Raw genomic sequence first — 27,109 nt, 5'->3', positions numbered from 1 at the left:
CTGTGAGGCCAACGCTTTACTAGCTGACCCACCGTGGCGCTCTATATGTATATATTTTATACATTTTCTTAGCCGCTTATCCTCATAAGGGTCTCAGGGAGTGCTGGAGGCTATCCCAGCTGTCAACGGCAGGAGGCGGGGTACACCCTGAACTGGTTGCCAGCCAATCGCAGGAAATATACATATATATATATATATATATATATATATATATATATATATAAACTTATTTTTATTTTTATACTTTTCATTTTTGTTTTTTTCTCATCTTAAATGTTTTACTTTTTGTATTGACATTTTTTAAACATAAAGCACATTGAGTAATGTAATAACCCTGTAATGCGCTAGATAAATAAATGTTTTGCTTTGCTTTGCTCTCCAGTTTTCCACATCGCTTAATGTTAAATTAAAAATAATTCTATGTGCGGGATGGGGGTGTTCCCCAGACCCCCACCTACACACACACAAATGTTTCTTTTGTCACCTTTTTCATGGTTTTGTTGGGCATCACCGTGACAAGTGAAGTCAATTTCAGCTAGTGCTGGTGATCATATGCTAATTCACTGTTGATAGTTTTAACCAAATAATTTTTAATATTTTATTTTTCCTTGACTATCCCAAGACAAGCGGCACCATGGAGCAACTGAAGAGCATTGGCCTCACAGTTCTGAGGACCGGGGTTCAAATCCTGGCTACACTTGTGTGGAGTTTGCATGTTGTCCCCGTTCCTGCATGGGTTTTCTCCTGGCACTCCGGTTTCCTCACACATCCCAAAAATATGCATTAATTGGAGACACAAATTGCCCAAATTGTGTGATTGTATGACTTTTGTCTGTCTCCATTTGCCCTGCGATTGGCTGGCTACCAGTTCAGGGTGTACCCCGCCTCCTGCCCATTGACAGCTGGGATAGGCTCCAGCACTCCAGTGACCCTCGTGAGGATAAGCGGCTCAGAAAATGAATGGATGGATGTTCCAAGCCAATGCAAAGAGCAGCCATTGTCGAGCAGCGCACTGCGAAATGATATGGTCCGTGTTGGTCTTTTTTTTTTTTGGGTTAGCAGACTATGATGTCATTCTTCCCCAATATAATGGTCAATATTTTCCCCAATATATCAGCCCCATTATCTCTCATCCCTACCAGAAAAAATTCTGTCTTGCATCCCTACCAGAAAACATCTGAATGTGATTCTCTTGCAGTTCATGTCATCAAGACCATATCCTCATTGTTTGCCTACATCTTGATTTCAAGACTTTTTCAAGTAAATTAAACTGAGACATGTTCCTATGTCATACTTTAAGTATGATACAATTCCTTTCTTGATTCCTCAACATTAGTGAACTTTCAAGGTCATCCTATGAAATTGTAGACCATGAAAACGACTTGATGCTTTGTAACTTTGCAGCTGTTGTTGATGTATGGCTTGGTGGCTCACTAATAGCGGTTAAACTCACTTATATATATTTATAGATATACTTATAACGTGTTGGATCTGATGTTTGGATAGCTGTATGTTATTGGTCAAGCATGTGTGTGTTGAAGGGCTGACGAATAAGGCTGTGCGAGTTTTTGAATCTGCTTGGGCCACTGATTTATGTATTTTTTTGCTTGATATGGTTGAATGTTTTTGACCTCCAGCATGAGTTTTGAAACTTGGCTGTGTGGAGTTGAACTGTAGAATTCTTTAGGAGTTTACAGTATGTTAATTGGTGTGAAGAAAGCTGGATCCTTGCGTATTATACAGTGAAGAAAACTATTTGAACACCCCGCTATATTGCAAGTCTTCCCACTTAGAAATCATGGAGGGGTCTGAAATTTTCATCGTAGGTGCATGTCCACTGTGAGAGAGATAATCTATAAAGAAAAATCCAGAAATCACAATTTTTTTTAATGATTTATGTGTGATACAGCTGCAAATAAGTATTTGAAGACATGAGAAAACCAATGTTAATCATTGGTGCAGTAGCCTTTGTTTGCAATTACAGAGGTCAAATGTTTCTTGTAGTTGTTCACCAGGTTTGCACATACTGCAGCAGGGATTTTGGCCCATGGCTCCACACAGATCTCTAGATTAGACAGGTTTCTGGGCTGTCGCTGAAAAACACGGAGTTTCAGTGGTCTGGAGACTGGCTAGGCCACACTAGAACCTTGATATGCTTCTTACAGAGCCACTCCTTGGTTTTCCTGGCTGTGTGCTTCGGGTCATTTTCATGTTGAAAGACCCAGCCACGACCCATCTTCAATGCTCTGACTGAGGGAAATAGGTCCTTTATAGGTGGTTCCTCAAAATCTCACAATACATGGCCATGGTTATCCTCTCCTTAATACAGTCCAGTTGTCCTGTCCCATGTGCAGAAAACACCCCCAAAGCAGGATGCTACCACCCCAATGCTTCACAGTAGGGATGGTGTTCTTGGGATGGAGCTCATCATTCGTCTTCCTCCAAACACCATTTTGGTCTCATCTGACCACAAAACCTTCTCCCATGACTCCTCTGTATCATCCAAATAGCCATTGGCAAACTTAAGATGGGCCTTGACATGTGCTGGTTTAAGCAGGGGAACCTTCCGTGCCATGCATGATTTGAAACCACGACGTCTTAGTGTATTACCAACAGTCACCTTGGAAACAGTGGTCCCAGCTCTTTTTAGGTCATTGACCAAGTCCTGTCGTGTCGTCCTGGGCTGATTCCTCACCTTTCTAACGATCATTGAGACCCCACGAGGTAATATCTTGCATGGGGCTCCACTCCGATTGAGATTGACCATCATGTTTAGCTTCTTACATTTTTTAATGATTGCTCTAACAGAGATTGACCATCATGTTTAGCTTCTTACATTTTTTAATGATTGCTCTAACAGTGGACCTTTTTTCACCAAGCTGCTTTGCAATTTCTCCGTCGCCCTTACCAGCTGTGTGGAGCTGTACAATTTTGTCTCAGGTGTGTTCGGACAGCTCTTTGGTCTTGGCCATGTTACAAGTTTGAGTCTTACTGATTGTATGTGGTGGACAGGTGTCTTTATGCAGCTAACGACCTCACATAGGTGCATCTGATTCAGGATAATACACTGAGTGGATGTGGACTTTTAAAGGCGGACTTAGCAGGTGTTTGAGGGTCAGAGTTCTAGGTGATAGACAATACCTATTTGCAGCTGTATCACACAAATAAATAGTTAAAAAGTCATACATAGTGATTTCTGGATTTTTATTTTTAGACTCTCTCACAGTGGACATGCACCTACGATGAAAAATTCAGACCCCTTCATGATTTCCAAGTGGGAGAACTTGCAATACAGCAGGTTGTTCAAATATTTATTTTCTTTACTGTAAAAGGCAACATACTGGGGCACTGTCTTGTGTTTCATCTTATTTGGTTCAGCCTACCTCCTCTTCTGGCTGCCCTGTCCAACTAAAAGTTGATAAAGTCTGTGTCATCTTCCTTCTGTACCATAGGCTTTGAAGGATGCTCCATGGTACCCTCCATCTATCCTCTGGAAACTCTACACAACTCATTGTCACTCAAACAGGTCAATGAGTTCCTCACAAGTGTGTGTGAGAGTGCCGGAGATCCTCATACAAGGACCACTAGAGGTTACAGACTTAAATATACTGTAAGTCTCAGCTTTTGTAAATTCTTGGAATCTTTTATCTTTGGTCTTTTGTCTCTGCAGCTTTGTCAGCAATGTTTGGTGGACACAACCATCCATCAGGGGACGGTTCATACATCCCCCACAGAGTCCTCTCCTCCTCTCTCAGGTCTCGTTCAGATAAACCCCCGTGGTGTGAGTATTACATCACTTGACGTTATTCTGCTCAACGTACTGTATCTCTTATAAGGAATTGTACCCTTTTCTACAAGTACTGTGTGCATGTGACTCGACTACGGTTAGTCTCAAATCTAAACACAGGGAGGAGTATGTTTGGATTTTTTTGAATTCCTGCATAAACTGCTGAAAAACCGGATTAGGCTATTTCCATGTTTAATGCGCTTCTGCTTATGAAAAATTCACGTTACGAAATGACTTCCGGAAGTGATTAATTTCGTAAGTAGATGTACCATTGTTTATCGTTAAGGAACATGGGGAATCCCAGATCATGAGATCATAGCTTTGGAAGCTCCCGATAGGTTAACTGACTACATGTGAGTTCATTGACGGCACACATGGGGATGTATTTAAAGCCACACCTCAAACACTCTCCTTCATTGTTTTAAATCCCGGGAAAATTACAAGAAATCGGCCAGGAATTTATAGACTCATGGAGCTCCACAAGTCTGGCTCATCCTTGGGTGAAATTTCCAGATGTTTGAAGGCGCCACATTTATCTGTTCGAACAATTATACGAAAGTATAAACATCAAGGGAAAACCAAGGCGTGGATTAACTGGAAAGGATTGGCACAGTTCTGACGTCCCGTGTTCAATCCTGGACCTACTTGTGTGGAGTTTGCATGTTCTCCCCGTACCTGCGTGGGTTTCCTCCGCGCACTCCGGTTTCCTCCCAGATCCCCAAAATATATGACATTAATTGAACACTCTAAAATGTGTCTGTTTGTCTTGATGTGCCCTGCGATTAGCTGGCAACCACTTCAGGGTATACCCTGCCTCCTGCCCGTTGACAGCCGGGAGAGGCTCCAACATTCCCGTGACCCTCATGAGGATAAGCGGCTAAGAAAATGGATGGATGGATAAACATCAAGGGAATGTCCAGTCATCACACTGCTCAGGAAGGAGACAGGCTATGTGTCTCAGAGATGAACATGTTTTGGTCCAAAATGTGCAAATCAACCCTTCAAAAAAAGAAAAACTCCTTGTGAAGATGTTGGATGAACCTGGTCAGAAATTGTCATTATCCACAGTGAAACGAGTCCATCACTGAAATGGGCTGAAAGGCCACTCACCAAAAATGAAGCCATTACTCCTAAAGAAGCAAAAAAAGACAGATTAGTTTGTAAAAAGACACCAAGACAAAGATCTTAACTCCTGGAGACATATCCTGTGGTCTAAAAAAAACAAAAGGGGAGCTGTTTGGTCATAATGACCTACGTTACATCTGGAGGAAAAAGGGAGAAGCTTGTAGACCTGAGAACACCATATCAACTCTGAAGCAAGGATGTTGCATCATCATGTTGTGGGGCTGTTGTCATAAAATAGACGGCATCATGGAGAAAGAACATTACATGGAGATATTAAGGCAACATCTCAAGACATCTGACAAGAAGCTAAAACTTGGGCGCAAATGGCTCTTCCAAATGGACAATGACCCTAAGCATACTGCTAAAATAGTTTAAAAGTGGCTTCAGGAAAAACAACATCAATGTTATAGAATGGCCATTACAAATCCCTGATCTGAATTTCATCTAAAATTTGTAGATAGATCTGAAAAGGCATGTGCGAGCAAGGCAACAGACAAACCTGACTCAGTTACACCAGTTTTGTCAGGGCCAGTATTACAGCAGAGTACTGTAAGAAGTTTGCGAAAGGTTACCCAAAACATTTGACCCAAGAATGCAGTTCAAAGGAAACGCTACTCGATACCAAGCAAATGAATGTAAACTTTTGACCTTGAAGAAAATGTAAATTTCTCTAAGAAATTCTCTCTGTCATTATTTTAGCATTTAACAACATTTTGATTGTCCTGACTGACCTGAAACAGGAGAGCTTTAGTCAACTATGACTTGAGACAGTGAGCGACAAAATGAATGTATTTTTGCGCAGAATGTGAAAACATCCTGCTCCAACTGTGTGCGTATGTGTGCACGTGTATGTGTGTGTGAGAGGGAGAGAGAGGGAGACAGGACATGATGCTCCCAAAGTCTTTTAAGGTTAATGTTATGTCACTTCTTCTTCTTTTTCTTTCGACTTGTCCCATTAGGGGTCGCCACAGCATGTTATCTTTTTCCTTTTAAGCTTATCTCGTGCATCTTCCTCTCTAACATGCATTGTCCTCATGTCCTCCTTCACAACATCCATCAACCTTTTCTTTGGTCTTCCTCTCGCTCTTTTGCCTGGCAGCTCCATCCTCAGCACCCTTCTACCAATATACTTACTCTCTCGCCTCTGAACATGTCCAAACCATGGAACCCTGCTCTCTCTAACCTTGTCACCGAAACATCCAACTATGGCTGTCCCTCTAATGACCTAATTTCTAATCCTATCCAACCTGTTCACACCAAGCGAGAACCTCAGCATCTTCATTTCTGCTACCTCCAGTTCTGCTTCCTGTTGTTTCTTCGGCGCTACCGTCTCTAATCCGTACATCATGGCCAGCCTCACCACTGTTTTATAAACTTTGGCCTTCATCCCAGCAGATACTCTTCTTTCACATAGAACACCAGACAACTCCCGCCAACTGTTCCACCCCACTTGGACCTGTTTCTTCGATTCTTTACCACACTCTCCATTGCGCTGTATTGTTGACCCCAGGTATTTGAAGTCATTCACCCTCGCTATCTCTTCTCCCTGGAGCTTCACTCCTCCTCTGCCCCTCACACTCATGCAATATTCTGTTTTACTTTGGTTAATCTTCATTCCTCTCCTTTCCAGTGCGTACCTCCATCTTTCTAATTGTTCATCCGCCTGCTCCCTGCTTTCACTGCAGATAATATCATCTGCAAACATTATGGTCCAAGGGGATTCCAGTCTAACCTAGTCTGTCAGCCTATACATTACTACCACAAACAGGAAGGGGCTCAGCGCGGAACCCTGATGCAGTCCCACCTCCACCTTAAATTCTTCTGACACACCTACAGCATATCTCACTGCTCTTCTTCTCCCCTCATACATGTCCTGTCGTATTCTAACATTTATCTGCCACACTAGACTTGCGCATGAAGTACCACAGTTCCTCTCTTGGTACTCTGTCATAGGCTTTCTCTAGGTCTCCAAAGATACAATGTCGCTCCTTCTGACCTTCTCTTTACTTTTCCACGAGCATTCTCAAGGCAAATAATGCATCTGTGGTACTCTTTCTAGGCATGAAACCATACTGTTGCTCGCAGATACTTGCGTCCTGAGTCTAGCCTCCGCTACTCTTTGCCATAACTTCATTGTGTGGCTCATCATCTTGATTCCTCTGTAGTTTCCGCAGGTCTGAACATTGCCTTTGTTCTTAAAAATGGGGACTAGCACACTTTTTCTCCATTCTTCTGGCATCTTCTCTCCCGCCGGTATTCTCTTGAAGTTGGTCAAAAACTCAACAGCTGCCTCACCAAATTGCTTCCATTCTTCCACTGGTATGTCATTGGGTCCAACTGTCTTTCCATTTTTCATTGTGTTCAGTCCCTTTTTAACTTCTCCTTTACTAATCATTGCTACTTCCCCGTCATTCACGCTTGACTCTTGTACTCTACCTTCTCTCCCATTTTCTTCATTCATTAACTTCTCAAACTACTCTTTCCACCTACTTAGCACACGACTTGCACCAGTCAACATATTTCCATCCCTAGCCTTAATCACCTTTACTTGCTGCACATCCTTCCCATCTCTGTTTAGATCCTTTTCTCCTTCTTTCGTATCCAACCTGGAGTACGTCATCATATGCCACTTGTTTGGCATTTGCCACCTCTACCTTTGTCCTACAGCGCATCTCAATGTATTCCTTACACCTCTCCTCAGTCCTCTCCGTGTCCCACATCTTCGCTAATCTCTTTCCTTGGATGACTTCCTGTATTTTGGGGTTCCACCAAGTCTCCTCCCCTTTCCTACCAGAAGACATCCCATGTACTCTCCTGCCTGCCTCTCTGAATACCTTGGCGGTAGTATTCCAGTCTTCTAGGAGCGCTTCCTGACCACCGAGAGCCTGTCTCACCTCTTTTCGAAAGGCCACACAACATTCTTCCTTTCTAAACTTCCACCACCTGATTATCTGCTCTTCCTTTGTCTTCTTAATCTTCCTACCTGCTACCAGAGTCATCCTACACACCACCATCCAGTCCGCCACCATCTGCCCTTCAAAGTTCCTTTACTGAATGCCGTACTTACCCATCACTTCTTCATTCATTCATTGAAATCTGCACCAATTACAACTCACAACTCTCTTTCTGACTAGGATGCTCAGGACTACTTCGTTTCGTTCCTTCCAGAATTTCTCTTTCAACTCCCGGTAACATCCTACCTGTGGGTCATAGCTGCTAACCACAGCGTTACTCCCTTTCCACTTGCTCTCTCGGATGCACAATATATCAACCTTTCTCCTAATCATCATGTCAACTAACTCCTGAGCTTTTCCTGTCATAATCCCAACATTCAAAGTTCCTACACACAGCTCTATAGTCTGTGCATTTCTCTTCTTCTGCCTACTAAGCCGCTTTCCTCCTCTTTTTTGTCTTCGACCTACATTATCTGAATTTCTACCTACGCCTTGCAGATTAACATTTCCAGGTGCGGGGATAGGAAGCCTGGGCCACGACCTAACCGTTATGGAATTAGTATGATGAACGCTCATATGTTTGGCACAGTTTTACGCCAAATGCCCTACCTGTATTTATCCAGGCTTGGGACCAGCCGACAGGTAGCACAATATTGTGCTGCCCAACGGGCTGCAGATAGTTAAAAAGAAGAACCATTCAAATAAACAAAGTCAGCACATAAGATACACAATTCTCATACTGCCTAATCCATGTTAAAGTTAAGGTCAAAGCAATCACATAAACACAGTCAAATCACGTACTACCTGTGTGAAAATATAAAGGATATGTGGATGAAAGGGATTCAAACCACAATGGCCCTCACTCTAGTAGTTGACGGTTGAGTCCACGTTCAATGTTTGGTCCTCGTTGTATACTCTACGTAGGTAATGTTGTTAGCGCGCTAGGCTAACTTAGGCCAAGCATGTTATGTTATGTTACAATGTTATTTCGCCTCCTATATTTAAAATCCAGAATTAGCTCTTTGTGCACTGTATTGTCTTTGCTTTAATCCTTGATCAGGTTCATTTACAGAATCAGTTTTTACTAAAAACAACTACACATACCCAGAGAAAAAAATGTTTTTGCTCATAATCTGGATTTAGACATAAAACAGGCAAGTTTAACGGATAATCGCCATCAACATTCTTCATCAATAAAGGATACATCACCACCTGTTCCTTTGGGGAAAGCACTGTTAATAAGTTTTACAAATGACAACACATAGACAAAAAGTACAACAGCATCCACACAAGGTCAATATTGCTACAAAAACAGTGACTTATACCAAATTGAGGACACCAGGGCTTTGTATTTTCCAAAGGCACTCATCCAGCAGTCCCACACGGAAGTGTCAACACCAAAATGTTTTTGACATTTCGCCATTCAGGGTTCTAAGACCCTCTTATGGCATTGGTGTGTCACTTCTCCACAGCTGTAATGTTTGGCGAGAAGTGTGCGACATTGTTCTCATAGAACTGAGTTCCCCTCTCTTAGCCAACATGTCAACAGTGACTCCGCTTTGGAATGCCATAAATGAAGTAGCAGATAACTGCTCATGCACAGCTTCAAACCCCCTCTGTGTCCAACTGCCCAATTTTTTTGCACGTTATATTGAATGCAATTGATTCTGTCTACGTTTTTGTCGGTTGTAAACCAACAAACTGAGGACTCAAATGCTCCTACCAAATTGATCAGCCAATTTATACTTACTTGGAACATCGGTGGCGTCGATGTATGTTAAAACATTTTTCCTTCCCATACCTCTCCTCTTTCTTCTATGCCAGTGTTTGGGTAAGACTACATGTACAATGTTAATTCATAAACAGACATAGAATGAACAGCCAAATGGTAACAATCAAGTTATTGAAGCACAGTAACCTGTTACTGTTTTTTCTCAATTTATCAAAAACACCGTTGCCTCTGCAACACCATTAGATGTTTCTATATGACAATGACTTAAATGAATTATTGATCACAAAAATGATTTTACACATCAAAGCTGATAAATTTCCCAATTTGCTTCCAGTTCCTATCAATTTCATTCATGTGAAGTCACTCAGTGCTATGTCAATAGAAAACATTTTTTTCCAATTCTCAAAAGAAGTTAATGTAAACACAAAATCCCATTTTTTTTCATTATTTATCAGGGACTGTTCCACTTCAAATTCAAAACTACAATCATCTGGTAATAGTACTGAGATCATCTGTAAAAGTTGTGCAAAGAACACAATCTTTCGATAAAGATTTTCTGCTTGTTCTAGCATCCATCCATCCATTCATTTTCTTCGTCGCTTATCCTCATAAGGGTCACTGGAGTGCTGGACCCCATTTCTGCCACCACCAGGCAGGAGGTGAGGCACCCCCTGAACCAGCTTCCAGTAAAACCTCCAGGGCACATAGAGACAGAAAACAGCCACACTCACAATCACACTTGGGGGTAATTTAGAGTGTCCAATTGATATTACATGTTTTTTGGGATGTACGAAGAAAACGGAGGGCTCGGGGAAAACTCACGCAGGCACTGGGTCAACATGCAACTCCACACAGGCAGGGCCGAGATTTGAGTTGTAAAGCGTTGGCCTCAGAACTGTGAGGCCAACGCTTTATAACTGCCCCACCGTGCCACCTTTGTTTTACCATAGGAAACCAATTATTATTTTTTCCAAAAATGCCTGTCACAATTGAAACCAGTCATTAGCCTCTAGTTTTTGGATCACTTTTACTTGGGCTAATTTTGATTTAGAAGAATAAGGATTTAAAAGAAGGGGTACTAGAAGTTATCTCTGTGTTCTTTGATACTATTCTTGCCTTCACAAAGAAGCAAAGTGATGTATATTTGCTACTTCATAAGAAGGTGGTTTCAAAGGTACTTTGGTGCTCAAAATGATTTAGAGTGTAAAAGGTTTTTTTGTAGTAGGACAACATTCTGACACTCCACAGTTGTGTCATAAGCAGGAAGAATGTTATCATGCTTACGACCACGCCACAGCCTCCTAATTTGGGATATAACCACTTTTCGGGTAGGCATTTCATCTCGGTGTCCCTAATAGGTTCGATGTCTTTTGATGTCTTCTCTGACTTTTGGATATTTTCAGACACTATAAGTCTGCACCCAGCCACAAGTCAGCTTTCCGTTCACCTTACCAAATGGATCCTCGACTGAAATGGCCTTTTTACAATGTGTCAAACTAACCTAAATTTATTTTTCTATTTTATTCATTTATTTCTTAAGCTGTTGGCATTGTCGGTAACTTAAAGGGACCTCCCCACATTGGAGAGCACCAATGCTCCTTCCTGCTCTTGTGTGCCTCTCACAAGCACACAAGCACCCAGTCTCCCAGCTCCACTAATTTGGCTTCCTGCTGAGAGGCTGGAAGATCCTTATCACTTGGTGCTTGTGTGTGTCCCTGTTCTTTTAACATTATTTCCTCATATAGTCAGCGAAATATAAATCATTCTTAGTTTCATATTGGCTTTCTCAACAATGTTTCATGCAGTTTGTAATGTTGATGTAACATTTAACAAAATCTAAACTTTGTTTGCAGATAAGTGCAATGATGTTTTAAGTCATTATGAAACATTTTTCCCTATTTTGTCAACATAGCCCCCCCCCCCCCCCATGATTTACAAAAGCGCATTCCATTGTCACTGTAAATTGAATACATTTGCTACTGTTAAAACATCAAAGTGTTTTTTTTTAATGACTCTCCATTTAGAGAATGCTTCTGTAATGGCCAAACAGTATTTTTTTCCTTTACTTCGATCTAATTCAATAAAATCTATATATATTCTTTGAAAGGGGGAAGTAGGTGCCGGAAACCTCCCCCTTTTTGGTCTGAGCCTTGTGGTTTTGCACAGATCAAACACGCGTTATAATTATTATTTTTTTTAATATAAATTGTATAATGTATCTACTCTACATTTTCCTCCTGTTTGAGACATGTAAAAAAACATGGCTCAAAATGGCGTCAGATTTATATGTTTTTTTTTGTAAACCGGATTTTTTCTTCTGTGCTAATATAAACTCCCATCTTTTTTTTTTTTTTATTTATTGCTCCTTGTTTATGCCGATGTACCTGTTCTTGCATTGGGCTTTATTGTTGCATATTAATAGGTGTTTGGTTATCTAAATGTTGTTGTGAAATTGTCTCTTTTAGTCAAGAAATGGTTTTGAAGATTTCTTCCTTTGCCGTTCTATCCGCAAAATCATTTACTCTTAAGACTAAGTCTGTTTTGTGTGTGTGTGTGTGTGTGTGTGTGTGTGTGTGTGTGTGTGGTGTGTGTGTGTGGTGTGTGTGTGTGTGTGTGTGCAGAACATTTACATACAGCTAAGGTCTGTGGCCGTTACACTGCTCCTAGTGTTTCTGATGAGTTCCACATGTGGAACTCATTTACCTGTTGTCATCATACTTATATTCTTTCAATATTGCGCAACAGTGTGTACTGTGGCAATTGCACTTTAACTATTTGTGTAAATAGTAACATCCTTTCCTCATTATTTTACACACTTCTTTTAATACTACAAATGCTGCTGGCTGAGCAATTTAATGCTTGCCGCTCATCTTTTTATTGCAGTGTGTCCATGTTGTTACACTAAGCTGAGGTCGTAAATTGACCTTTACAACCATGTAGATAAGGTGTTTGCTGTTATCTGGCAAGGCTCTTACCGTGATTGACACTAAAACTTGTTATATTTAGCAAAGGGGTTTTTCTGCTCCATCAGTTTATTTCAACAATGATGTCACTTTTTATCCGAGATATAATTTAACTAATTTTTTGTCTCTTTAGTATACAGGATGCGATTTACATACTCCTCCAATGTGCCTGTGGACAGGCCGATGCAATGTTTGTTAACCAAATTGCATCTTTTGAACCGGGTTAAGGTTAGGTTATTCTTCAACTGCTGTTGAAGAGGCTTCTTTGTATCTTTGTCTTCCTGCCGCCTGCTTTTGAATACAGTTGTCATTTTCACTCTGTATTCCTCAAAAAGCTCATCCTTTTGTTTTACTCTTTTTGTTTAATTTGTTTAATTTGCTCTATGTCTAAAACACTTGGTTGCTCTTTGAATTTTCAAATGTACTACACATTGATTTATGTCAGTTTTGTGTGCAGTTACAACTTCAACACCTTTTTAACATCATTCTTAGTTCAAGTCCCATACACTAAAATAGTCACATTGGCGCCATTTCAAGTCAGTCCCTTCTGATCTAGTCATCCTGTGTGGTGTTGTGTCATAATGTGAAGTTAGTAGTCAGTCAATGTTTTTTTCCTTCTTTTTTTCTCGACTACATAATCTTTTTGTCTATTGTCCTTTACAATGGTCCTGTCTCATTATTTTCCTTTCTATGTAAAAACAGATCTTTCTTTTCCCGAGTCGACATTCATAATTTCTCTTCTGTCTTTAAGAGAGAACTTACTGAGAAGTTTGTCCAATTCTTCACAGTTTTCTACATTTCAAGAAAATCCATACTTTTTCTGCCACTTTCCACTGACTCATGTTGTTCCCTTGTAATCAATTTCAGCTAAATGGCGTATTTCCTTTACTTCAGCCTTGGAAACTTGACAATTGGATTTTTTGGTCGACTTTGCTGCCATTTCTGACGGTCTTATTTCTGAAAGGCGTCTGGATATGGTTCCTCAGTTTTGGGAAAAATTCAAAGTTGCCTGACTTTGGGTCGAATACCAAGCTTCTACTCCCGATTTTGAGCGGGTATTCATGGATGTTTTCACTCACAACCCTTGGTCAGTTTTAGATTTCTCAAACTTTGAACATTCACTGTGTACACACTCACAGACTGATCAATTTCTGTGTCCTGAAACTCTTTGGAAGTACCGATTTCCTACTATCTTATTCTTTTGAAAATAGCAAATATACTAGTCGTTCGACTACAGTTATTCTTTGCTATTTTCCTTGTGGAAAATAGGAAATATATTAGTTGTCTGACAATAATTATTCTGCGCTATTTTCTCCATGAAAAATACTCGTTCGACTAGACCTTCTGTGCTACTTTCCTCGTGAAAAATAGCAACTAGTCGTTCAACTAGACATTCTTTGCTATTTTCCAAACCTGTGAAAAATAGGAAATATACTAGTCTTCACAAGTCTTCTCCTACACAGTATCTTCATGTAGACTGCGACGTACCTTTGCGCAGATTTCCTGTCGACATTCACTCTTTGATACCCCGAAAGAAAATTGTTCTTACCAAGATGTCTTCTTGTCCTTCGGATTTCCGTCAACCTTCAGATCCCAGTTTGAGAGCTCAAGAACCAGTCCCTTTACGAGTCTGTGTTGCTGTGGCCACGGTCTCTCCTGGAGGTCGACTCTGAAGCTGGGATTCTCAGGTATGTTGGAATCCAGCTCAAAGGACCAAGTAATGTCAGGTTTGATAACCAACCACTGGAGTGAATATGCAAATAATTAGGGGCAATGAAGAGGACTTTAATCGGCTCATGAGTGGAAACGGGTTTGGCTGACCAGCTGCAACTCCAAACCACGTTCTGAGTCAACCACACCGTTGTACCTCTTTTTTTTGCTTTCTTAGGTTAACTGGTTACAAGTTCACACAGGGAAAATGCTGAAACAGATGGCTACACCAACATAAACAATAAGGTACAGTGAAGAAAATAAGTATTTGAACACCCTGCTATATTGCAACTTCTCCCACTTAGAAATCTGGGAGGGGTCTGACATTTTCATAGTTGCATGTTCACTGTGAGAGAGATCTAAAAAAAATCTAAAGAAAAATCTAGAAATCAATATGTATGATTTTTCAACGATTTATGCTTGTGATACAGCTGCAAATAAGTATTTGAACACCTGTCAATCAGCTAGAATTCTTACCCTCAAAGACCTGTTAGTCCGCCTTTAAAAGTCCACCACAACTCCATGTATTATTCTGAATCAGATGAACCTTTGTGAGGTCGTTTAGCTGCATAAAGACACCTGTCCACCCCATACAATCAGTAAGACTCAAACTTGTAACATGGCCAAGACCAAAAAGCTGTCCAAAGACACCAGAAATAAAATTGTACAACTCCACATGGCTGGAAAGGACTACAGAGAAATTGCCATGTAGCCTGGTGAAAAAAGGTCCACTGTTGGAGCAATCAATAAGAGCGTGGGTGCCTCGACTTTATTACCTCAAGATGTACTTTTCAAGAGGCCAGGCCCTCGCGAGCTACCGATGATGGTTTTGGGTTATGATGATGCTCCCAAACCGTTTTAAGGTTAATGTTATGTTCCCTCCTGTATTTACAATATAGATTTAGCTTTTTGTGCACTGTGCATTCATCCTGGATCACGTTGTTCCAAGGTGGAATTTTAAAATTACACACCATCTCATCCTGCACTTTCTACTTTGGCTTCAGACCAGACCATTCCCACTCGGAAAAGAGAAAATCTCATCCAGTTTAACCAGTTTTTCTTCGATTATTCACATACTCCAGCAGTCATTGCATCTTAAAACAACAGCATTTCTTTTTTAACTTTCCTCATTAAGATCAAAAGTAAACATGAGCAGCATGTCTAGCTCGTCTTTGCTCGCTGATGGGCTGCGTAAGATAAAGTAGGAAACAGTGTGTGGCGATGCAGCGGTCGTTGTTAGAGAAAGTTCCGTTTGCTGCCTAAAGACACCTTTATCTTTTTTTACACTATGCATATGAATTGTGCCATTGGATGTAAGAACCAGTCATCCCTCTCTCATTGAATCAGATTGCAAAATGCCAAAAAATGAATAGCTGTATGTTATACTTTCAATTTGTATTGGACTTTTTTTTTTGTGCGCAACGCAGAATATCTGCAGAGAACCTGCATCAGCGGTGCACAATTGCCCACGCGTGAAGTTTAGAGGGAACATTGGCTGACTTTTTTTTTTTTTTTTTTTTTTTTTGGGCACACTGTCCCACGATCGACCAAGACTTCCGGTCGATCGCGATCGACGCATTGAGCACCCCTGCATTAGAGAATGGAAGAAGCTAAACATGACGGTGAATCTCAAACGGAGTGGAGCCCCATGCAAGATATCACCTCGTGGGGTCTCAATGATCCTTAGAAAGGTTAAGAATCAGCCCAGGACTACATGACAGGACTTGGTCAATGACCTGAAAAGAGCTGGGACCACTGTTTCCAAGTTGACTGTTGGTAATACACTAAGAGGTCATGGTTTGAAATCATGCATGGCACGGGAGGTTCCCCTGCTTAAACCAGCACATGTCAAGGCCCGTATTAAGTTTGCCATTGACAATTTGGATGATACAGAGGAGTCATGGGAGAAGGTTTTGTGGTCAGATGAGACCAAAAGGTTGTTTGGAGGAAGACGAATGATGAGTTACATCCCTAGAACACCATCCCTACTGTGAAGCATGGGTAGCATCACCCTTTGGGGGTGTTTTTCTACACATGGGACAGGACAACTTGTATGAAGGAGAGGATGATTGTGGCCATGTATTGTGAGATTTTGGGGAACAACCTTTTTCCCTAAGTAAGAGCATTGAAGATGGGCCGTGGCTGGGTCTTTCAACATGACAATGACCCGAAGCCATTAGCCAGGAAAACCAAGGAGTGGCTCCATAAGAAGTATATCAAGGTTCTGGCTTCGCCTAAACCCAATAGAAAATCTTTGGAGGGTGCTGAAACTCGGTGTTTCTCAGTGACAGCCCAGAAACCTGTCTACTCTAGAGAAGATCTATGTGGAGGAGTGGGCCAAAATCCCTCCTGCAGTGTGTGCCAACCTGTTGAACAACTACAGGAAACGTTTGACCTCTGTAATTGCAAACAAAGGCTATTGTACCAAATATTAACATTGGTTTTCTCAGGTGTTCAAATACTTATTTACAGCTGTATCACACAAATAAAGTGTTAAACAAATACATTTTGATTTCTGGATTTTTCTTTTTAGATTATCTCTCTCACAGTGGACATGCACCTACAATGAAAATTTCAGACACGGGCATGATTTCTAAGTGGGAGAACTTGCCATATAGCAGGGTGTTCAAATACTTATTTTCTTCACTGGACATGTTTCTTCAAGGCTGCAACAGTGTCCTGATAAACCCTCAAGAGAAAAGCAGGGCATTGTTTAAAGACATGTTTATTTTGGAAGTTTCCGCTTGTAGCTAGAAAGGGAACTTTGTGTTGAGGAGTATCTGCTCGAGGTCAGAAGGGAGACGCGATGAGGTCAGAATGGAGACATCGCCTTCCAGGCATCGCTGGGTCACATTTTGGGTCATGCATGCCGCTCACAAGGAGAACAATTCAGAGCAAGACAAACAAAGAAATGCATGATAAAACAATTCTAACAACAACTATAATAATAGTCATATGCTTTTACATGATAACTGAAATAGTAATTAATTCTTTCACAGTTACAAATCTTTGTTTTATTGTAATTCATGCTTAGGTTCTCTCCTATCTCTACAGATAGCAGTGGTCCATCCAGTACCGTATCCAGTGCTGGGCCATCTTCTCCCACGACTGCTGACACCTCTCCACGTTTCAGTTTCAGTGATAAGATCTCCCTTACTCCTCAGAGTAGTGAGGAAACTCATTCCTCTCAAAACCTCCCACCACAGGCAGCACCTCCACTGGTTTCACAAGCAATTGACCCAAATTTCTCAGAGGTTTCAAACCGCTATGAAGCACCACAGACACCAAATAACTCACCAGAGGAGTCTAGTGAGCAATGCAATATTAGGGACGGCCAATTTGAATCTCCCACACACACACATGAAGGTCAAGAGGTGACTTGTTCAACTGTGGACCTGCCTAGTGGTAATGTTGTAGATGCTGGGTTGAGGGCACCCTGTTCTCCACTAGCTGAGCTCTCTGTAGGTCGGATGGAAGGCTTCTGTCTCCCAAGCTCGTTACCCGTGCTGCTGGAGCTCCGAGAGAGCAGCAGCGAGGCTGGTTCCAGCTCCCAGACGCCCATGTCTCCTGAAGGACACGATGAGTTTTTCGACACCCAGGAATTGGTGGACTTATGGATGGATAGTCCTGAGAGCCCCCCGGAATCGGAGACATCTCATGAGCATAAAGTTGATCCCCCAGCAGAGGTGTGAACCTACAAAGATGAACAAGAAATTACGACAGACATCAATTCATTTATTATGCATGTACCACTAGGTACTGAGTAGAATAGCTCTCTCCTTTCGTCTCGGGCACATTGTAACATTATCTGTATAGACATCCGAACATGAGCATAATCTTTCAAACTACAGTTCCAGTCTACTGGAGTTTCAACTCTTGCGTTAAACCCACTGCTTGCTTACTTGATTTACCTTTCTTAAAGATAAGACACCTTAATTTTGCTCAGTCATCCAGCAAGTAACTTGATGGAAATGCTTTTACCAACACCTTATGGACAAATATCTCAATGTTCCGCGATGCTTTTCAGTAAGTTACGAGTGTTGAAATGGTGGTTGAAGGTTGTGTATTTTACGTATACATACAGACTAAGCACTGACAGTAGAACCTTTGAAAAGAGGTTGAACACTGGTACCTTGACTTATTTGTGCACCAACTTGAAAGTGTTCCAAGTGTTTTGAACGTTGTCTGAAACTAACAGAAGTTATAATTCATATATAAACATAAATTGTGCTGATGAGCCAAAATATGATGTGCAGTTGGAGGACGCTACACAAATCCCACTTCTAGATGACAGCAGTGGATCTCACAACATCCATCTAGCATCCCATGTTTCCCATACATGACCTCAGTCACATAACAAATTACATTCTTCAGTTAGGGTACCACTATTTGATTTTGTCTATATTTATCACTCTACATTTTACCCCTCAAAGTATCATAAAGATGGCTAAGAATAAGTCTACTCTTTCAGGGTTCATTTTGCATATCCGGTCATTCAGTATATGGGAGTAATACTGTCGTTGGCTCTTAACTCCATCTTCCCGTCTTACCTGACAATGTTGTTGCTTGTCCAGAGCTGCTTGAACAAAATTTCTGCAAGTAAGTGAAATTGTGTGTGCAGTATTGTTAGAGCCCTCAATGTCTTTCAATATTTCCAGTGAGAAAAGATTTATTTTGACAAAGGATTTTGGTGAGAACGTGCATTGTTTGTTGTAAATTGTCTTAATAAACACAAATACTCATAACTACTTTAATAAGGACTCACATTTTGCTGCGGAGGTGCATCTATTGACATTTTGCTGCGGAGATGCATCTATTGTGGCTAGCAGTTATGTAGCACACATGAATGAGAAGGGCTGCACATGTGCTCTTCGGGCACACAAGGAAGCTTATGTGTACTTTATCTGGGATCCTATGCTGTGAAATGGCATTGAGTTGAAACTGTACAAACATCTTGTCTTTGTGCACTGGGAAAATAATGGCAGCATTGATTGCGTGTGTGTGCTACTTTTTGCTTTTTTGCAGTAGGTTGCTTGTTTTTCCTTTCTCAATATTATTGAATTGTTCTATGTGTGCATTCTGCCACCTTCCATGCTAAGGGATAAAGACAAAAATGATGAAAATTTTAATTTAAAGAAAGTATGTACAGGAAAGAGCATCATTTCATTATTTTTGGTGACCTGATCTCGTAATAAACACCAATAAAGTGGCTCCTGGAAGTAGGTTGTTCAATTTGGTGAAATGTTGTTTGTTGGTTTTTATATTGTGTTTTTCCTCCTTTGTGTGTTTGGCTTTAAGATGATTGTGCTTCTATGTAGACCAACAGACTACCATAGTTGCATTGGATGTTCGACCAGGCTAGTTGTCATATTATGGCAAGAGAAATTGACGTATGTAAACTAAGCTACGTGTCAAAATCGGGAAAATTTAGAATGGCTTGCTCGCAGACATATTTTGGGACTCAGGATGAATTGAGTTTCTAAGTTGAGAATTATCGGAGTAAAGCCAGATATTAAAAATACCTCTTGATCAGTAGTGTATTGTGCATCACATGTTATCGTGTGGACAGTTGAGCTAGCTTATACCATAAAACCATGCATTTCTAAAATATGTACTTTTGAATCTAGATAAAGTGGGTATGAAAAATGTTCAGACACCATTAAATGTTTCACTTGTTATATTACAGGCATTTGCTAAAATATTTTTTTACTCATTAATGTACACACACCACCCTATATTGACCACAAAAAAATAAATTTTTGCATATTAAAAAATATATATATAACGGCCATGTGGGTCATTCCAGATTTGGAGGACATTTAGGCTTCAAAATTCTTGAAAAATAAAGCTTCACTTTACTGAGTTTCTGCCACATATTCATCAATAGTAGTAGGTAATAAACAAATCAAAGACTTGATTAGCTCGGTTTACACATCAAGTATACAATTTTTATTACATGATTATTATTATTATTTATTGGATGTTTTCAATAATTAATGCAACTGTTACCAACATTGAGCAACTTGAAAAAAATACATTGATTTCTGAAATATAATTCCTCTTCCATTGAGTAAATAATGTAACATTCTGAATAACCATTTAATTTTGAATATGACTTGATTTAAATTAACTATAACCACTTTTGAAATCTGTTTTACCCAACTTTTGCATAATGCAATGTTTCACAAACAATTTCAGTATTTATTGTACAATATTCATTCTAACATTTTGCATATGATTGCATAAACACTCGCTGTATTGAGGTGAGAAAGTAATTTAGGGTATTTTAAATTAAAGTGATATGGTAACAGGGATGCCTCAAGCAAGATGGATGATGACCTCCATTCCTTTTCATTAGAGATCCATCCATACATTATCGACCGCTTTTCCGGGTTGGGTCCCGGAGGAAGTAGCTTCAGTAGGGAAACCCAGACTTCCCTTTCCCCAGCCACTTCGTCCAGCTCTTCCGGAGGGATCCCAAGGCGTTCCCAAGCCAGCCGAGAGACATAGTCTCTCCAGCGTGTCCTGGGTCGTCCTCGGGGTCTCTTTCCGGTGGGACATGCCCAAAACACCTCACCAGGGAGGGGTCCAGGAGGCATCCGAATCAGATGCCCCAGCCACCTCATCTGGATCCTCTCAATGCGGAGGAGCAGCGGCTCGACTCTGAGCCCCTCTCGGATGACCGAGCTTCTCACCCTATCTCTAAGGGAGACTCCTCATTTCGGCCGTTTGTATCCGGGATCTTGTTCTTTCGGTCACGACCCACAGCTTATGCGCATAGGTGAAGGTAGGAACGAAGATCAACTGATAAATTGAGAGCTTCGCCTTTCAACTTAGCTCCCTCTTTACCACAACGGACCGATACAAAGTCCGCATCACTGCAGACGCTGCACCGATCTGTCTGTCAATCTCCCGCTCCAATCTTGCCTCAATCATCAGACCCCGAGATACTTCAACTCCTCCATCCCCGACCTGGAGAAGGCAGGCCATAGTCCCAGATTTGGAGGTGCTGATTTTGATCCCAGCCACTTCACACACAGCTGCGAATCGCTCCAGTGAGAGCTGGAGATCACAGTTTGACGAAGCCACCAGAACCACATCATCTGCAAAGACCAGAGATGCGATGATGACGTCACCAAACCGGATGCCCTCTCGGCCTCGGCTGCGGCAAGTAATTCTGTCCATAAAAGTTATGAATAAAATCGGTGACAAAGGGCAGCCTTGGTGGAGTCCAACTCTCACCGGAAACGAGTCCGACTTATTGCCGGCAATGCGGACCAAACTCTGAGAGCGGTCGTACAGAGACTGAACAGCCCGTATCAGGAGGTTTGGTGATCAAACACCTTTTCCAAGTCCACAAAACACATGTAGACTGGTTTGGCGAACTCCCAGGATCCTGCCGAGGGTGTAGAGGTGGTCCACTGTTCCACGGCCAGGACAAAAACCACATTACTCCTCCTAAATCCGAGACTCAATTTCCCAGCGGACCCTCCTCTCCAGTACCCCTGAGTAGATCTTATCAGGGAGGCTGAGGAGTGTGATCCCATATAGTTGGAACACACCCTCTGGTCACCCTTCTTAAAAAAAGGGGGGGGGGGACCGCGACCCTAGTCTACCAATCTAGAGACACTGTCCCCGATGTCCACGCCATGTTGCAGAGGCGTGTGAACCAAGACAGCCCACAACATCCAGAGCCTTTAGGAACATCAGGCGAAACTCATCCACCCCCGGGGCCCTGCCACCAAGGAGTTTTTTAACCACCTCGGTGACTTCAACCCCAGAGATAGATAGACAGAGCACCCAGACTCAGCTTCCTCGTGGGAAGGCATGTTGGGGGAATTGAGGAGGTCTTCGAAGTATTCTCCCCACCGACTCACAACATTTCCTGAAGTCGTTCTCTATGGCCTCACCGAACTCCTCCCACGCCCGGGCATTCCCTTGGCCAGCCGGTACCTATCAGCTGCATCGGGAGTCCCACACCCCAGAAATGCCCGATAAGACTCCTTCTTCAGCTTGACACCATCCCTCAGTGTTGATGTCCACCAACGTGTCCGTGGGTTGCCGCCACAACAGGCACCGAACACCTTACGGCCAGAGCTCCAGTCGGCCGCCTCAACAATGGAGGTGTGGAACATCGTCAATTGACAACTCAATGTCCCCCGCCTCCTCTGGGACGTGAGCAAAGTTCTTTGGGAGGTGGGAGTTGAAATTCCTTCTGGCAGGGCAATCTGCCAGCCATTCCCTGCAGACCCTCACAATACGTTTGGACTTGCCATGTCAGCCTGGCATCTTCCCCCACCATTGGAGCCAACTCACCACCAGGTGGTTATCACTTGACAGCGCCGCCCTTCTCTTCACCCGAGTGTCCAAGACATGCGGTCGCAAGTCTGATAACACGACCACAAAGTTGATCATCAAACTGCGACCTAGGATGTCGTGTTGCCAGGTGGACATGTGAACATCCTTATGCCTGAACTTTGTGTTTGTCATGGACAATCCGTGATGAGCACAGAAGTCCAGTAACAGAACACCACTCAAGTTCTGATCGGGGGGGGCATTTTTCCCAATCACGCCTTTACAGGTCTCACTGTCATTGCCCACGTGAACATTGAAGTCCCCCAGCAGAATGATGGCGTCACCAGAAGGGCCGCTCTCCAGCACTCCCTCTCAGGACTCCAAAAAGGGTGGGTAATCTGCACTGCTGTTTGGTGGATAAGCACAAACAACAGTCAGGACCCGTCCCCCTACCTGCAGGCGGAGGGAGGCTACCCTCTCATTCACCGGGGTAAATCCCAATGTACAGGCCCCAAGCTTGGGGGCAATAAGTATACCCACACCTGCTCAGCGTCTCTCCCCATGGGCAACTCCAGATTGGAACCGAGTCCAACCCCTCTCAAGAGGAGTGGTTATCAGAGCCCAAGCGGCGCTTAGAGAGGAGTCCGACTATATGTAGCTGGAACTTTTAGACCTCACGCAGCAACTTGGGCTCCTTCCCTGCCAAAGAGGTGACATTCCATGTCCCTAGAGCTAGTTTCTGTAGCTGGGGATTGAATTGCCAAGGTGCCCGGTTTTAGCCTTCGACCAGCTCACATTGCACCCGACCTCTATGGCCCCTCTCACAGGTGGTGAGGCCATGGGAAGGGGGGACCCATGTTACCCTTTCGGGCTGTGACCGGCCAAGCACCATGGGTGCAGGCCCGGCCACCAGGCGCTAGCCTTCGAGCCCCACCTCCAAGCCTAGCTCCAGAGGGGGTGCTCCTGGTGACCCACGTCCGGGCAAGAGAAACCAAGATCCAATTTTTGTAGTCGTCATGCTGGAACGGCTGCTTGTTTTACTAAATACATCTCACATCGTCACATCTAGAGAATGACATTTAACTTCTATTAGTCTCACACCAATTCCAGTGTATTCCTTCCTCTTGTAGTGGCAAACATTTTAATTTCCCAGGTTAATCCGTTTTCAATATCGAAGTAATGTTTACTGCTGGAGACTAAATTACCCTTAGGTGTTATCCTGAATGTGACTGGTTGTTTCTATGTGCCCCGTGATTGACTGGCAACCAGTTCAGGGTGTACCCTGCCTCCTGCCTAAATATAGCTGGGATAGGCTCCAGCAGTCCCATGACCCTTGTGCGGATCAGCGACTCAGTATATTGATGGATTACTGCTGCAATGAGTTGTCTCTGACTCTGTCTGTTTGTACACACTTCCTAGAGTACTGCTCACACTTGAATCAGTTGTGTCCCTGCTTTTCAGCAGCACTTAGTGGTGGGCAACACTGTAAGAAAAACAATTTTACATAAATGATTGTCCCTTATTGTAAATTGTGACTCCTTGTTTCAATCCAATTTTATGTATGTAAAAATCATCCAACTGCGGTAGTTCCTGTAGCCATAATTCATTCGGACTTCCATTAGCAAATAAATGGAAAAATATTCAGTATGTAAAATTCTGAAGTGTTAATATGTAACTGATTTACATCTAAGATTAAATAAAATATTGATTTGCACTACAGATGATAGTTTTACTCTAATCACATTAACAGGGGTCGGCTCGGTGACTCAGCTGGTAAAGCGTTGGCCTCACAGTTCTGAGTTCCTGTGTTCAATCCCAGACCCGCCTGCGTGGGTTTCCTCCGGGCACTCAAGTTTCCTCCCGCATTCCAAAAACATGCAACATTAATTGGACACTCTAAATTCACCCTAGGCGTGATTGTGAGGTTGGCTGTTTGTCTTGATGTGCCCTGCGATTGGCTGGCAACCAGTTCAGGGTGTACCCCGCCTCCTGCCCGTTGACACCTGGGATAGGCTCCAGCACTCCCCACAGCCCTTGTGATGATAAGCAGTGAAGAAAATGGATGGATGAATATTAACAGAGTTAAAAATTAATCCTAATGTTTGCATTCTCTCAGGAGTGGAAGCTCGCTGTTTAGCAGCTTGTTACTGGTGACCAACTAAAACTTATTTCAATGAATAAATAAAATATAATTGTCATACATAACAGAGTTGCATGAGGTAGAGTGCACATTTAATCAAAATATTTTAAAAATAGAAGCTAGGCCATAATTTTGCTCCGGCTATTCTTTTGGAAAACTGTTTGCTGATGTCAAGTCCAGCATATCATTTGAATCATTGCGTTATTCTTCTTCTGATAACATGCTAAAACCTTTAGGTAACATGGTTGTGTACATGTTGTGAGACACGTTACATGAATAATAATTATTATTTGAAATATTTTGTTTATTAAAACAAATGTTCCCAAAGATACAAGAAACAGTAATGAAACAAATAATACCAAAACAATAACAAATACATTTCAGATTTATTTGTCATTGCAACAAGTGCAATGAAAAAATAAGGTGCAAAGATTAAAAAAAAAACTAAAACATAACACAACATAAAAGAAAAAACACAATCAAGCTCAGTGAAGTGAATAGACACATTACAGAAACACACATTGATCAGATATTTACCTAAGTGCACTTTAATTGAATATTGCACATTGTGAGTTACTCCAAGATAGATATGTATATTAAATACTGTAGTTGTTGCATTGGTGCATTTCACATATGTCAGATAGGTTTCCATACCACAAATAGCAATGGAGCGAATTGATAACAATTTGGGTGTACGGCTTAAGGTTCATGTTTTGAGCTGAGCCACCAACTCTCAAATTGGACACCAGACAAAATAATTTACACTCGCTTGGGTCACCAGCACGGCAATGATCTCTCCGATAAACGTAGCCTACCCGCTTAGCTTCTCATTGCATTGCATACGTATACCAAAGTCAGTAACCTTATATAAACCTGATTATTTTTCATGTCTTTGTATTACATTCATATATCGGGGTTAGCAACCTTAAGAACCCAATTATTGTTATATCTTAGTAGTCACATCTTATTTCTGATATAAAGACAGTGACAGGATGCAGCTGTCAAGCCACACCTAACATTTTTCAAGATGGTTGCAGCATCAAGTAACTGAACAGGAAGCCCGTCACACTCGAATGACCACGCGGGAAGTCGGCAAGCAGAAATAGATTTCAACTATTTTTCTACTGGACTTTTAGCAAAAAATAAGATGCTTTGAAACGGCTTTGTGAAAAGAATATAACCTGTGTATGGCTGTCTCTCTCAGACAAGGCAACACATGATGAGCAACCAACTAAAACAAGCCTGAGAATTCATGAGAGAATTGTATTCACAAGAATGTTGATACATTTATGCTATTGTTCAAAACTAGGGTGAAACCGAACGCGAATTGTAGTTATATTTTTATAAGATGCATTTATTAATTAAAGGGAGAATGACAAAATTGAGTGAAGCTAAAGAAGGGCGTGACAAGTCAAGCCAGGAATGGCAAATGGGGCCCAATAAGATGAACCAAAGGAGGCCATTCCCACCAGGCGGAGATTCAGCCAACATTTTCCAGAATGTTCCACCAAAAAGCTATTAAAAACTTTGGATACGGAAGTTCGGGGCTTTTTGTTCAGTTTTCGCTGACAAAGAGACAAGGTCTTTCTATAGGTGTAATAGTCGTGTGGCAAGCTGGCGGGGAGAAGGAATTGGCAACTTGGAGTGCCTAAATTGACGACTCTCTTTGAGATTGGGCGCAAGTAAAACTACTATAATAAGGTAATGGCAGGATAATACCAGCGATATTACGTGGTTACCTATGAAGGGCAAGTTGGCTTGACAATTTATCCGTAATCCCGAAAACCCTTATTATTAAATTAGGCTTCGAGCTATAAAATACTTGATCAACCCTAACAGGCTCACTCAAAAATGTCTATTATCCCTAATTTCTGATGCTTTTAGACGCTTTGAATCTCACTTCACTTATATTGCTTTCTGCTATTTTTATCATTTATCTTATCCTTCTTAGCATCAATTTTATCATTTTAACCATTTTTACTTTTATTGATTTATGTTCAATTAACATTGAATTTTGCCTTAACATCGCAACCTTACCTCGCGTCTGGTGGGGATAACTGTAGGATGAATGTTATCTGAACAATTTTTATCATTGTATTAAATTCTTAAAATTTCCATCTTCATCTCTTTGTCATTCTTATATTGAGTTATCTCATTATTACCATTCTACCTCATTAAAGATCGAATGTCATCGACATTAACATACTTTAGTCGTAAAAATTCTATTTTAATCAGTCACTCATTGATAATCTCCGTCTTAAGATAAAACAAATCCGTACGATCCTAATAAGAATTGTTAAATTTGCTAGGTCAATGACAAGGGCAATCAATTCATAAGAGATGGAGCTGCTGTAAAAGTAGAGCGAACACTTTGTCACCTTGTTACTCAGAAAGGTTACTCGA

At 41.7% G+C, this 27,109-nt stretch overlaps 1 protein-coding gene across 4 annotated transcripts in view; it reads left to right on the top strand.

The window, feature by feature from the left end:
- Window positions 1–19,503, top strand: part of ppip5k1a (diphosphoinositol pentakisphosphate kinase 1a) — a 182,785-nt gene extending 163,282 nt beyond the window's left edge. For 3 of the 4 annotated variants that reach the window (XM_061815774.1, XM_061815773.1, XM_061815772.1), the window contains 3 exons: window positions 3,453–3,590; window positions 3,671–3,781; window positions 17,326–19,503. In XM_061815774.1, the coding sequence (XP_061671758.1) occupies window positions 3,453–3,590; window positions 3,671–3,781; window positions 17,326–17,963 (887 nt within the window). In that variant the 3' untranslated portion in view covers window positions 17,964–19,503. Of the gene's footprint in view, window positions 1–3,452; window positions 3,591–3,670; window positions 3,782–14,151; window positions 14,250–17,325 lie in introns of all 4 variants that reach the window. The other variant, XM_061815775.1, reaches the window with a different exon arrangement.
- The last annotated feature ends 7,606 nt before the right edge of the window (window positions 19,504–27,109 follow it).

This window comes from Syngnathoides biaculeatus, chromosome 3, assembly GCF_019802595.1.
Source record: "Syngnathoides biaculeatus isolate LvHL_M chromosome 3, ASM1980259v1, whole genome shotgun sequence".
In the NCBI taxonomy this organism is placed as follows: Eukaryota; Metazoa; Chordata; class Actinopteri; order Syngnathiformes; family Syngnathidae; genus Syngnathoides; species Syngnathoides biaculeatus.
Note: the sequence above shows the minus strand (reverse complement) of the source record. Positions and strands in the feature narration are given on the sequence as shown.